The 15,000-nt window shown below is 36.5% G+C and overlaps 1 protein-coding gene across 1 annotated transcript in view; it reads right to left on the bottom strand.

The window, feature by feature from the left end:
- Positions 1 to 1,152: 1,152 nt before the first annotated feature.
- The window catches only part of LOC144960678 (uncharacterized), a gene marked incomplete in the record, with an annotated part of 100,834 nt that continues 86,986 nt past the window's right edge, over positions 1,153 to 15,000 (bottom strand). Inside the window, 5 exon segments of the mRNA XM_078893959.1 lie at positions 1,153 to 1,426; positions 3,129 to 3,170; positions 6,756 to 6,819; positions 9,116 to 9,289; positions 13,159 to 13,271. Of these exon segments, the coding sequence (XP_078750085.1) occupies positions 1,296 to 1,426; positions 3,129 to 3,170; positions 6,756 to 6,819; positions 9,116 to 9,289; positions 13,159 to 13,271 (524 nt within the window).

The following is a 15,000-nucleotide window of genomic DNA, read 5'->3' as shown; positions in this document are numbered from 1 at the left end:
CAAAAATTGACTAGTCTGAATTTAAACAAGTATATAATTGCTTGGGTGCTCGAATTTCTTACGGAGAGAGCACAATATGTTCAATTAGGGCAAAACAAATCTTCCTGTATAACTACAAATACTGGCGCTCCTCAAGGTTGTGTATTGTCCCCTGTATTATTCACAATATACACGAATGACTGTAGAAGTCAAAACCTGAGTGTACCTTTAATAAAGTTTGCAGATGACACCGCTCTTCAAGGCCTCATAACAAATGGCAACGAAGTGGCTTATAGGCAAGAAATTGATAGATTTGTGTCTTGGTGTGATGCCCACCACCTAGAGCTTAACATAAGCAAGACAAAGGAGCTAGTGATTGACTTTAGGAGAGTGAAGGAACCGATAGAACCGTTAAAATTAAAGGACCAATTCGTCCAGCGAGTTCCTCACTACAAATACCTTGGTGTAAACGATTGATGACAGGCTCAAGTGGGATGAACACTTGAAAATAATTAGGCATAAGATGTGCAGACGTACATATTTTTTATCAAAACTCTCTCAGTTTAGAATAGATAAAACCCTCTGCACATTATTTTATAGAGCAGTAATCGAAAGTGTTTTGTCATTTTGTATAACAGCTTGGGGAGGCAATTGCTTAGCAGTGGAAAGGAACAAAATAAATTCAAATATTAAAAAATCCATTAAACGCTATATAAATGATGTTGACGATGTAGATCTTTTATACGAGAAATTTTGTATAAATAAAATAACTAAAATATTAAATGACCAGTATCATCCACTAAGACCATCAATTATTATGTCAGAAAGAAGTGGTCGCCCTTTCTCTATTTCAACGAAAACAGAGAGACACCGAAAATCTTTTCTGCCGTCCAGTATTAGGCTTTATAACAACAAACAATAATCATTTTATATAATTATTTCTCATTTTTACTTTTTAAAAATATAAATATTAATTTATTAATTTATTTGTTTTGCAATCTTTTCAATTTTCAATTTATAGTGACAGTTTTAACTATTTTACAGTGTTGAAATTATTCATATTATAAAGCGCAGCTCTGGTTATAGAGCTGCTCCTTTTTTATATATATACATCCTATTTCCATTGTATTTTTATCTTATGTGTAAATTATAACACGTCTGTACAAAAAATTTCCTTTTTGGGATGCAATAAAGTATTATTATTATATTATTATTATTATCACAGACTATGGGTGACGTCCAATCAAGGGACGCTACTCTTCCGCTAATCTCATTCCCTATTTGTTCGATGTTTTGAGTCCGCGAGTCCCATTTATTCAGGTTTCATTCAGCTGTTTCATTTTGATGTCAGGTACTCTGTCCTGGTAACGTTTGGTAGTCTTCATGCCGACAAACCCGATGATCAGTCCTAAAATAATCATGCCAAATCCTAGCCCAGCCATCTCACCTGAAATAACATTAGTATAGTATAGTATAGTATAGTATAGTATAGTATAGTATATATATATTATATATATATATATATATATATATATATATATATATATATATATATATATAATCTATTTGATACAAATATGGTACGGATAGTGCTCGACATGTAGCAATGGAGGGAATTATTATTTTAATATTTACCACAATGTTGGAGTCAGTCTACATCGATGTTTCAGGCCTAATCAGCCATCGTCAGGACTGTGTGTTGCATGAGTTTGTTTTGTCGTCTGTTGTTGTTTGTTGAAGGGGTTCCGGTTTGTAGTTGATTAATAAGAACTTCCGGCGATGTGGACACGTATTGTACATCTCATTTTTTCCTGTTGAGTGTGGCTTCATGAGGACGTTTGATTATAGTATATCTTTCTTCCAGGCATAAGCTACAATGTTTTGATGTTGGTGTGTATCCTGTTGCTTTAGATAAAATTTTCCATGAAATGTTGTGGTCTAGTTTGTTGTCTTTTAATTTCCAAATATGTTCGCTGAGTTTTGTGGATGTTTTTTTGTCAGTGTTTCTAAATGTTGAGGTGTGGAGGTTGTATCTTGTTTTGAAATTATTTTCCGTTAGTCCTACATATTTTTCTTGCTTGTTTGTTTTAGTTTCGGTGACTGTGGCTTGGTAAATTAAACTTGATTCTAAACATTGTTTGTTTAGCGGGCAATGTTCCTTATTTCCGCAGTTGCATTTTCTTGTCGGTGGTTTATTAATATTTTTTGTTGTTGTGGCTTGAACCCTGTAACTTAAAAAAATGAGCTTTATATAGCGCAATATCGACTAAATGTGCTCAAAGCCCTTTGCAAGGGGTCCCTGGCCAACAGCAACATTTAACATGTAGGACGGGACATGACGCCTGTTAACGACCAGGCACTCATTTTACACCTGAGTACGGTGAGAAAATAGAATGTGAGTAAAAAGCGAGGCTCGAACCCAGGACCTTCTGATCCGAAAGCAAGTGTCTTACCACTAGACCACATAGCCGGGGCACAGTGTATTGCCCTAACCACTCGGCCACTTCCCCCCCACCCAATATATAGAGAGTATGTGCTTGGCTAAGAAGCTCATAACATTGCCATCCGGAAGTATAACGGATCAACACACAAAACTGTGTGTATCCATGAACGCTTATAGTCGGGTTAATAGATAGTATGCAGATGACGTCACTCGGGCCTTTGTTATTGTTTTTGCTATCCGCGTTTGTGAGTTGTTCTCACTAAACTGGATTAACCAGACTATAAAAGTTCATCGTTACACAGAGTTTGTGTGTCGGTCCGTTATACTTCCGGATGGCAATGTTGTGAACTCCTTGGCCAAGCGCATTCTATCTATACAGTTCAGTGAGCATTACTCATAAACACGGATGGCAAAAAACAATAACAAAGACCTGTGTGACGTCATCTTCGAACTATCTATATCTATAGATAGTATGCGCTTGGCTAGAAGCTCATAACATTGCCATCCGGAAGTATAACGGACCAATACACAAAACTGTGTGTAACCATGAACTTTTATAGTCTGGTTAATACAGCTTAGTGAGAATCACTCACAAACGCGGATGGCAAAATACAATAACAAAGGCTTGAGTGACGTCATCTTCATTCTATCTATAGTACTGGTAAAAAGTAAAAGTAAAAAAAATCAAACAAATACAACCAAATACCTGGACTATATAAGCTGGAGTCCGATAATGCTGAATAGTTGGCTGTGAAGGAATTGGAAATAAGAATCAGTTTATAATAATAATAATAATAATAATAATAATAATAATAATAATAATAATAATAGTAATAATAATAATAATAATAATAATAATAATATAATAATAATAATAATAATAATAATAATAATAATAATATAATAATAATAATAATAATAATAATAATAATAATAATAATAATAATAATAATAATAATAATAATATAATTATAATCATAATAATAATAATAATAATAATAATAATAATAATAATAATAATAATAATAATAATAATAATAATATAATAATAATAATAATAATAATAATAATAATAATATAAATTGAGCTCTTATATAGCGCAATATCCACCAAATGTGCTCCAAGCGCCGTACAAGGGGTCCCTGGTCAACAGCAACATTTAACATTTAGGACGAGACATGACGCCTGTCAGGCGATATTACAATTTTTCGGACAAAGACAACACTGTTAACGGCCAGGTACTCATTTTACACCTGAGGATGGTGAGAGAATGTGAGTAAAGAGCCTTTTCCAAGGACTCAACTATGCGCCGAGCGAGGTTCGAACCCAGGACCTTCCGATCCGAAAGCGAGTGTCATACCACTAGTCCACATAGCCGCATAGTTTAAACAATGTGATTGTAGCTGCTGCTGGTCTTCGTGTGAGAATAATTAACAGATAAAGGTTAGAGTATTGGTGACGATGATGACGATGATGTTGTTGTTAATAATGATGATGATAATGATGATGATGATGATGATGACGACGACGACGACGACGATGATGATGATGATGATGATGATGATGATGATGATGATAATATTAATAATGATAATAATAATAATAATAATAATAATAATAATAATAATAATAATAATAATAATAATAATAATAATAATGAATAGTAGTAGTAGTAGTAGTAGTAGTAGTAGTAGAAGAAGAAGAAGTAGTAGTAGTAGTAGTTGTAGTAGATGTTAATGAAAATGTTGTTGCTTGAAGTTCGAAGGAAAAACAAAACAAAACAACGATAAGTATTGAATTGTAAGCTTCGATTTATTAGTCGTAGACAGATACTGGGGACGTTTCGGCTTTCCCCTTTGCAACAAAACACGACGAATGAAACACTAGGGACGAATGAGATGTGTGAATGCTTCACACAGCTCTCATTGTGCTTCTTATCACTTCTCTGAGTATCAGCTTCTTTTTGTATGTTGGGCTGGGCTTCCGAAAGCTCCTACATCCCCAGTATTCTTGTTCTGGGAGGGGGTAACCTTTTTTAAAAATATAATGTTCTAGTAGAGGGTTTGGGAGGGAGGCTGTGGGGGGGGGGGGGAGACTTAAAAAAAAGTTTCCCCCCTCCCAAACCCCCTACTAGAACATTATTTAAAAAAAACCAAGAAAACTAGGGATGTAGGAGTGTTCGGAAGGCCTCCCGTATGTTGTCCTTCATAAATTCTGTCATTCCAGAAACTCTTCGGGCGCCCAAGCTTAAAAAAAAAGGATTTGGTTTGTCCGTCTGCGTTTCTGTAACGGTTTGAGTTTTACGGAAAGGGGTGTTAACCCTTCGACAACCCCCAACCTGGAGTACAAGGTGACTCAAAATGGGGGAGTCACACACCATTTGTCGCCTTTTACAACACCCTAGTTTGGCATGACGGTTTGATGTATAAACTAGCAAAACATATCAACTGCAAAAAAAACAAAAACAAAAAACAATAAGCATTAACACTCCTTAACAAAATGTCAGGAAAAAGAACATATCATGTTTGCCTAGGAGACAAGACCAGCAGGAAAAGAACAATAATAAATGGAGTACCCCAGGGCTCTGGTCTAGCACCAACTCTATTCAACGTCTATATAAGCGACATTCCCGAAACTAAAGCATTCAAATTTGGTTATGCTGACGACATCGCAATTGCATGGCAATCAAACGACCTTAAACAAATTGAAAAAAAAAACGCTTACAGACGATACCAACATTCTGCAATCATTCTTCAATAAATGGTACCTTCGAATGAATACCACAAAAACTGTCAGTACTCTGTTCCATCTAGATAACCATCAAGCTGACCAACAAATAAATGTCACAACTAATAACTCTACGTTACCATACGACCAAAACTCAAAATATCTCGGCGTAATCCTGGACCGGTCCCTCACATATAGGAAACACCTAGAAAATACTGCACATAAACTCCAGAAAAGGAACGGTATCGTTAGAAAACTTGCTGGAACTTCCTGGGGTGCCTCCACATCAGTCCTCAGAACATCCTCTATAGCACTCTGTTACAGTGTAGCAGAATACTGTGCCCCTGTCTGGGCAAGGTCCACTCACACCAAAATAGTAGACTCCGCTCTAAATAACACCATGAGAACAATTTCTGGCACATTGAAATCAACTCCCACCTCATGGCTACCAATAATGAGCGCAATTGCCCCTCCCCATCTCCGAAGAGAAGAGGCGACACAAAAACAATATCACCGACTGGAGAAAACAACATCAAATACTCCACTCAGAATAATCACCCAATCAGCCCCCACAACATCACGCATGAAATCTCGCAAACCGTTCTACAAATCTAAAGAAGAACATTTCGACCTCTCTGATAGCTGGAAAACTGAATGGGAGAAAAACAAACCAAAAAACAGTGATCTAATCGAAGACCCTACAGCAACACCACTCCCGGGTTTCTACACACTAAACAGAAAACAGTGGTCCTCCTGTAACAGACTACGATCTAAACACGGTAGAACAGCATCTAATCTCCACAAATGGGGCTATATAACAACACCAACATGCCAAGCCTGTAACGCTCCAAATCAGGACATCGACCATGTGGTACTTCACTGTCCATCAACATCCACAGAGGGCGGCTATCCTGCTATCCACAAAGCTGATGACGACTACATCAAATGGCTGAATGAGTCACACTTGGAGGTGTGAAGACCATACGACACTACTACTACGACACCCTGGCTTGGCAGCAGCCTCTTATGGTTCACACTACTATGTTATGACGATCGACCCAATCAGCAAAGTCCGGTCCGCATTCGTGCGCCGTCACAAACCCGCCGGGTAGCATCGTCACAACACACCGTTCGACTAGATGCTCTGCCGTCTCGGGATTTTGCCCACAGCGGGTACATATTGATGAAGCGAAGCGCACTGGCATTGAGGCAGCTCTTCGACCGAAGCCGATTCGCAGTCACCCAATGTCTCCTCTTGCTGGATTGGCGATGGGCTATTCATGCACCTCTCTCTTGAAGGACCCCGCACCATGGACACCACACGGGGGTTAAGTGGATATTGCTCTATAGAAAAAGTATGCGCTTAGCTAAGTAGTTCACAACATTGCCATCCGTAAGCATAACTGGCCAACACACAAAACTGTGTGTAATCATGATCGTTTATAGTCTGGTTAATACCGCATAGTGAGAATTACTCATAAACGCGGATGGCAAAAAAAAAAAAAAAAACAAACAAAAAACAAAAAAAAAAAAAAAAAAAAAAAAAAAAAAAGAATAACTGCTCGATATTTTTTTATGTGGGTAAAATACTAGACATTTTGATTACCATTAAAGGATGTTGGGTCTTGATATTCCGTGCCATAACTGACGGCCATTGCAACTTGCCTGCCCTGTGAGATGACATTAGATTAAAATCAGTTTTAATTCTCAAGAAAAAAATAAATGAAAAATGAAATACCTGAAGGTACAACCAACGTTGTATAGAGAGTATGCGCTTGGCTAAGAAGCTCATAACATTGCCATCCGGAAGTATAACGGACCAACACACTAAACGGTGTGTTTTACATGAACGTTTATAGTCAGTTTAATACAGTTCAGTGAGCATTACTCATAAACGCGGATGGCAAAAAACAATAACAAAGACCTGAGTGACGTCATCTTGGTTATATCTATACAGTGTAGCCAGGGTTGCCAGATTAATTGGAAAAAAAAACAAACAACCCCCAGTCAAATGGTCTGAAAAAAAATAATGTTCAAACTTTTCCTGGTATCACTTTTTTTTTAATGCTGAAATGTGCATTACAACATCTGTGATGATTGAAGGAAAGAGAGCAAGAGGAAGACAAAGAATGACTTATCTAAATAATCTAAGAATGGCCAAATGTGACTTTAAAAGTAACACAGATTTCATGCGCACCGCAGAGGATCGTGATTCGTGGAGACTGTTGACCGGCAACGTGCTCAAGAGCGCAAGCCACGATGGATGTGCATTACAAAAATAGAAATTAATCAGTAATTCTCATTTTTAAAAAAATCCCGCTGCAGTGAGTAATGGTTTGATTTAACTCTCTCCTAACCGACCATTTTCTGGATGTTCCTCAAAACTTCATTATCACACAACATAAAATAGAATTTCAAGACTCTTACTCAAAAGGGAATAAGAACATGATATATAGGGAATGAGATTAGCCGAAGAGTATTGTCCCTTGACTGGACGTCACCCATAGTCTCTGACGTCACCGGCGGAAAAGTTATTAGAGAGAGAATGTCATGTTGGTTGTACGCGGTGAAAGATTGGAGGCAAGGGTTTATAGGGAATGAGATTAGCGGAAGAGTAGCGTCCCTTGATTGGATGTCACCTTACAGAGAGAACGTCAATTTGGTTTTGAAGTGTCTCAAGCCGCTTTCACCGGAAGCGAGGACGAGAGACGCATGCGCACAACCAATATGACGTTATCTCTCTAATAACTTTTCCGCAGGTGACGTCACAGACTATGGGTGACGTCCAATCAAGGGACGCTAATCTTCCGCTAATCTCATTCCCTATATACATATATATAATTCTGTATAGTTCTTATAACTATAACAAAAATCTTCTTCAAATCTTGTGATGTACAAAAGAAATCTAAATGAGAAAAATGTTGGTTTCATTGTAACAAATGTGACGATTTTCGTATAGTTGGTAAAGGAATGGTTACTCTCTCCTTGTCGGTGATTTTCAGAATTTCACCACAATCTTGGTGGGCATGAGATCACATGCGTTCTACCCCCCCCCTATATCTGTTTTCTAATTTGCTTTAAGTCTTTGTCTTGGAATGAGATCACTTGGTTTTGTCTTGGCCCTGGTCGAAGTCCTTAGCTGAGAGTAAAACAGTCAAATGTATAGTTCAAGTTTGAGAGATGATATTTTTTCCCTCCTTGTAAATCAACTTTCTGTCATGAACTGTTATGTTTGTTGTTTTGCATAGTGATTTGTAACGATAAGTGTTGAATTGTAAACTTCAATTCATTAGACGAAGATAGATACTGTGGACGTTTCGGGTTTCCCCTTTATCAACAAAACACGACGAATAAAACACTAAGGACGAAATGAGATATCTCTCATAGCGCGGCTATGTGGTCTAGTGGTATGGCACTCGCGTTAGGATTGGAAAGTCACTGGTTCGAGCCTTGCTCGGCGTATAGTTGAGTAATTGGAATAGGCTCTTTACTCACACTCTCTCACCGTACTCAGGTGTAAAATTTAAATGTTTACCTGGCCATTAACAGCGTTGTCTCTGTCCGAATAAAAAAATGCAATATCGCCTTATAGGCGTCATGTTCCGCCCAACATGTTACGTGTTGCTGTTGACCAGAGACCCCTTGTAAAGCGCTTTGAGCACGTTTAGTGGATATTGCGCAATAAAATAAAAAATAAATTAAAAAAAAAATTCCCTTTATTCATCCCATTGGGGACATTTTTTATCTAGAGTCTATTCCAAGGGAAGACTAGAATAACCCAGGCGTCAGCCGCAGTGCAGCGCCGCAAATTGAGCTAGGACCAGGTGACTTGCTCAAGGCCACACAGCGCAGCGGCGGGTGATCGAACTCAGTACCTTTCGGGTTGGAAGAAAAGACCATACTGCTGAACCACGGTGCCCCAAGAGCTCAATTTAAAAAAAAAAAAAATTAGCCACATAGACTTACCTTATCATTATTTACCGTAAGTTTAAACTTTCCTTCGTCAATACTCTTTTGGAGATTAGACCAGATGACGTCATTTCCAGTTTCGGGCAGCTCGTTGAGGGCGTTTCCCGTCTTGGATGGTTTGTCGAGCAGGGTGAACTGGACAAGAGTGTTGGATTTGTCTGCTGGTTCCACCTGAAATACAACGGTAGATAGTAATAATAATAATAATAATAATAATGATAATGATAATAATAATAATAATAATAATAATAATAATAATGATAATGATAATAATAATAATAATAATAATAATAATAATAATAATAATAATAATAATAATAATAATAATAATAATAATAATAATAATAATAATAATAAAAATAGTAATAATAAAAATAATAATAATAATAATAATAATAAACTATAATAATAATAATAATAATGATAATAATAATAATAATAATAATAATAATAATAATAATAAACAATAATAATAACAATAACAATAATAATGATGATAATAATAATAACAATAATAACAATAATAATAATAATAATAACAATAACAATAATAATGATGATAATAATAATAACAATAATAACAATAATAATAATAATAATAATAACAATAATAATAACAACAAATGAAGTGAGTAGGAAAGTGCCTGAAGACAACAGAGAATAAAAACTTCGTGGCGGCGATGGCAATGGGGGCTCGAACCTGCGACCTTACTGGTATGACACCTCCGTCTGGACGGTGAGATCGTGACTCTACCGTATGAGCTATACACGACCCCCAAAAAGTCGCTTCAAACCTTAGTCAAACTAAAACCTCTCTCTCCGACATCTTGGGGTCACGGGTTCAACACAGACAAACGCCGCGAAGTTAGTTGGCCAGCATTTAAGCTTAATAGCCAATATTCTCAACACAAACATGTAGCAATGATTATCCCGCACAAATCTTTGGGCCTCTTTTTCGCTCAAGAAGTGCCCAAATTCGCGAAATATGGGACGAAGCCGTTCCGTACATGCTATTTAAAAAAAATAATTACGAAGCTGTTTATCAATGAATATGACTGAAAGTTGGCACACAGTTAGAAAGGAGGTCATTTTAGATTATGTCAAGCGACAAAACTCGTACAATTACCAGAAAACCGTTAAAAATAGATTTTTACTCTTTAAAGTACAATATTTCTAAAACTACAAAGAGGAGAGGTTTTGTCGCTCATAAGGTTATATATGCACATTTGTTCTATTTATCTTTCAAATTTCATTGGATTATGATAAGTACTTTTCCCGTATTCTCATAAAACATCAACCCAATTTGCATTTCAATGAGTGAAAATATGGAGACGGCCATTTTGCTCCACCATCGCGCGACACGAAAATGACGTGAGCGAGGCAAGGCTGCCAGGTGGCTAGACTTTAACCTGACCAAATTCGACTTCAAAAGTAACTAAATAGAAAATCATATGGCTTTCACTATTAAGACTGGTCCACTTAAAATGAACTAAATTTTAACAAACAGAAAATTGAATAGACTAGGATAAATGTCAATGAGACAAAAATAGATGAATAAAATTTAATAAAAGAAGCAAAATTATATATTTGGCCACATACGTGGCCATCTGGCAATTTGTTCGCGGTGACTGACGACACAAATCCCCGCGCGCTTTTTTTAAAATTAAGGCATTGTTTCATTGTTATGTCATAGGGATAGTAGATTAACTCTCTCTCTCTCTCTCTCTCTCTCTCTCTCTCTCTCTCTCTCTCTCTCTCTCTCTCTCTCAAATAAATACTAGAAATAGCATAAGCCATGGTCTCACGGGACTGATTGATAATAATTCAGCAGGCATTTTTCGTTTGATTTGTATGTGTTGTAGACACAAAATTACACTTCGGAAAAGTTCCAAATGATCAATATTATGTATATTTTAAAACAAAATTATAATTGACCCTAGCCATACAGCTCTAAAACTATACAAGTTAGAACTTTTCTGATGTCTTCATCATATTTTCTGATAATTTTGCCTTAAAATTGCCAAGTTTTAATATCTTATTCCACGTATTAAGCAAGATACAGCCACAAATCAGAATAAAACGCAGAAAAAGCGTCCCATATTTTCCGTATTTCTTTCTCTTTGTGAGTCATCCAAATAAATGACATCTTTGAAACTGCATAACTTTGTTATATATTAATGGATTTCCAAAATTCAGTGGAGATAGGGCTTTGATTCAAGAGGAGTATTTTTTTTACAAAAATAGAAAACAAAAATTTTCATAGTCATTGCTAAAACATGTAACATAGAAATGATTGAGACATTGAGTATGTTTAAATTATCAAGTAATAATAAATAATTGGCCCTCTGTATAAAAATAAATAAAAATAAAATCCCCTTTATTCATCTCATATGGGGAAATTTGTGACCCTCCGTCTCAAAACGGTATTATGTCGGTATGATTCAGACCCCAAAAAGTGAATTTAGAGATAGAATGATGAAAAATTGGACTTTAGAAGATTTTGCAAAGCAAGAAAAAGTCTTTATACTCCACCGTAACGTACAGAAATTATACCCAAGTTGGATATTTGTGGCTATGAATTCAATTTCCCTTACCGAGTGGATCCCGACATAATACCGCTTCGATACCGTCGGTCATATTTGCCTCAAGGGTCTATTCCAAGCGAAGTTCCAACGCAGTACAGCGCCGCAAATTCAGCTTGGGCGAGACGACTTGCTCAAGGCCACAGAGCGCACCGGCGGGCGATCGAACTCGGTACGTTCCGGGTACGAAGCAAAGACCGTACCGTTGAGCCACCGTGCCACTGACAGCAGCTTCTATTAATAGTGTCACTATACTGTGTTCCGGGATGTCAGATGGCCGCCTTTGTGTGCCAAAATTAGCCACAGAGAGAATCCCGTTTCTATACGCTTCAACAGTCGTAACGTCACTTCCCTCCTAATGGCGCATGGTAACTTAGTAACTGGCTCTAAACTATCGGAACAATGGCGGACGCCCTTATGAAATATTTCTCCGACGAGCATAAAAGCGTATCCAGAGGAAAAATAACATTCTTAATCTGATCATGTTTTGACTTTTACACATTCTGATCACAAGACATATGAAAAGTTCTAGCCAGCATGAAGAATAAAAACTACATATTTTCTTTCTTTAGAACCAAGATGGCGACGTTACATCAGACTATTAAATCCAATAGGATTCAATAGTCGTAACGTCACTTCCTTCCTGATGACGCATGGTAACTTAGCAACACTGGCTCTAAACTATCGGAACAATGGCGGACGCCCGTATGAAATATTTCTCCGGCGAGTATAAAAGCGTATCCAGAGGAGAAAATAACGTAAATTTGATCATGTTTTGACTTTTACACATTCTGGTTACAAGACATATGAAAAGTTCTAGCCAGCTTGAAGAATAAAAAGTAACGATTTTATTTGTTTAGAACTAAGATGGCCGCCGTTGCCGGGCGGCGTGACATCAGACTATTAAATCCAAATACCGATGAGTTTGTTCAAATGGGTCACAGTAATAGTAGTATATTATGTGGCCACGTGAAGTTCTGTTTTGCCACTTTTCAAGCCGAAATTGGCCATGAAGCACTCAATCCACCTGGCAGCCCTGTATGTTATGATGATTGATACAGGCCACAAATTCATTGCCGCATTCGTGTGGGGTCGCGAACCCCCCCCCCCCCCCCCCCCCGCCCGGAAGCTTGGTCACAACATCAACGCTCGACTATATAAATGCTCTACGGTCTAGGGCTCTGCCAAAAAAAAAAGAAAAATCGAGCTTTTATACAGCACAATATATACTAAATCTGCTCAAAGCACTTTACAAGGGGTTCCTGGCCAACAGTAACGTTTAACATGTAGGACGGTACATGACGCCTGTAAGGCGATACATATAGATAGATAGAGATAGATAGATAGACAGATAGATGGATGGATAGATAGATAGATTGATAGATAGATAGAGAGAGAGAGAGAGAGAGAGAGAGAAAAGAGAGAGAGACACAGAGAGAGAGAGAGAGAGAGATATACCATCAGCCTCTCTATACGCAAAGGACTCTCTATTTTAGCATATTCTATCATGGACGCTGCGAAGGCAGACTTGAAGAGTTCGGGGTTTCTGGAGTAGATCATGTCATAGCGTCCTGTAAGAGACAAATACATATATGTGACCCAACGTCTCAAAACGGTATTATGTCGGGATGACCCAGATGCTAAAAAGTCAAATTAAAATTAAACTGGTCCAAAATATGAATGATTGGTATTTAGCAACCTGAATGAAATATGATGTTCATTCTCTTCAATAAAGATTATAAACTCAACGCAAGCCTGATATTTCTGGCTATCAATTTAATTTTCAAGAATCTTAATCAACCCGACTTAATACCGCTTTCAGGCGAGGGGGCACATATATTATAAATTAAAGTTAAAGTTAGTCGTACAAAAAATACACTTAATGATAATGCTTTGCTTGAGTTAAGTATGCCAGGTATTTTATAAATCAACGGTAAAGTTGTACTAAATTTCCACATAATTCAATGACAATTGTCGACTGACGGTATGGAAACTAATTGAAACGATTGTATCGACAGAAAAATACCAACAAGTACCCACCAACACTCATAAATATATATGTACATATGTATGTATATATATATATATATATATATATATATTATATATATATATATATATATATATATATATATATATATATATATATATATATACATACATATATATTTATGAGTGTTGGTGGGTATATATATATATATATATATATATATATATAATATATATATATATATATATATATATGTATATTATATATATATATATATATATATAATCATCATCATCATCATCATTATTATTATTATTATTATTATTATTATTATTATTATTATTATTATTATTATTATTATTATTATTATTATTATTATTATTATTACTATTATTATTTAAAAAACCCCATCTTTATTCGAGATGCAATAAAAGTATCATTATATTATCACTATTATTATTATTCCTAATACAATTAATTGTTATACGATCAAGGCAGAATAGAATACCAATAAATACAATAACGCTGAAAACATATATAGGGCAATGACTCCGAGACAGCAGACTCTAAGCGCTTATATTACAACTTACTTTGGTTGAAACATACCCATTTACATAAACAAGCACACACACACACACACACACACACACACACAAATGTGACCCTCCGTCTCAAAACGGTATTATGTCGGGACGATTCAGACCCCAAAAAGTGAATTTAGAGATAGGATGATGAGAAATTTGACCTTAGAAGATTTTGCAAAGCAAGAAATAGTATTTATTCTCCACCATAAAGTACAGAAATTAAACTCAAGTTGGATATTTGTGGCTATGAATTCAATTTCCCTTACCGAGTGGATCCCGACATAATACCGCTTCGATACGGTGGGTCACAAATACACACACACGCTGTGTTAATACGCTGTAAAAATCTTTTACTTTTTAATTATGCCCTTCCGCCATGACATCATAAGATATCGTCGCCAAGGCATTCCACGAAGGAATATAGATAATTCATCAAACAAGATGTCTGATGTCAACAGAAATCACCCATTTTGTCCAAGTGAGCAATAGTAGTATCGTTCGGCTACACTTCTATGTTCAATGTATCAATCCAGGTTCGGAAGTCATCATCACATTTGTTGATGGTTTCAAATCCCCCTTCCAGTTTTGCCTCTGGGCAATCTCGTACGAGGTGGTTTGCATCTTGTGGTGCTTGGTTGCACTTTGGGCATGTTGGTGATTCTTGGAGCCCCCATTTGAGCAAATTGGGGGTTAACAAACTTGCCCAAGGAAAAAAAAACGAAAGTG

The sequence above is a fragment of the Berghia stephanieae genome, chromosome 15 (genome assembly GCF_034508935.2).
Source record: "Berghia stephanieae isolate SIO BIC M18660-M18661 chromosome 15, UCSD_Bste_1.3, whole genome shotgun sequence".
NCBI lineage: Eukaryota > Metazoa > Mollusca > Gastropoda > Nudibranchia > Aeolidiidae > Berghia > Berghia stephanieae.
The sequence above is the reverse complement of the archived record's forward strand: the minus strand, read 5'-3'. Positions and strand labels throughout refer to the sequence as shown.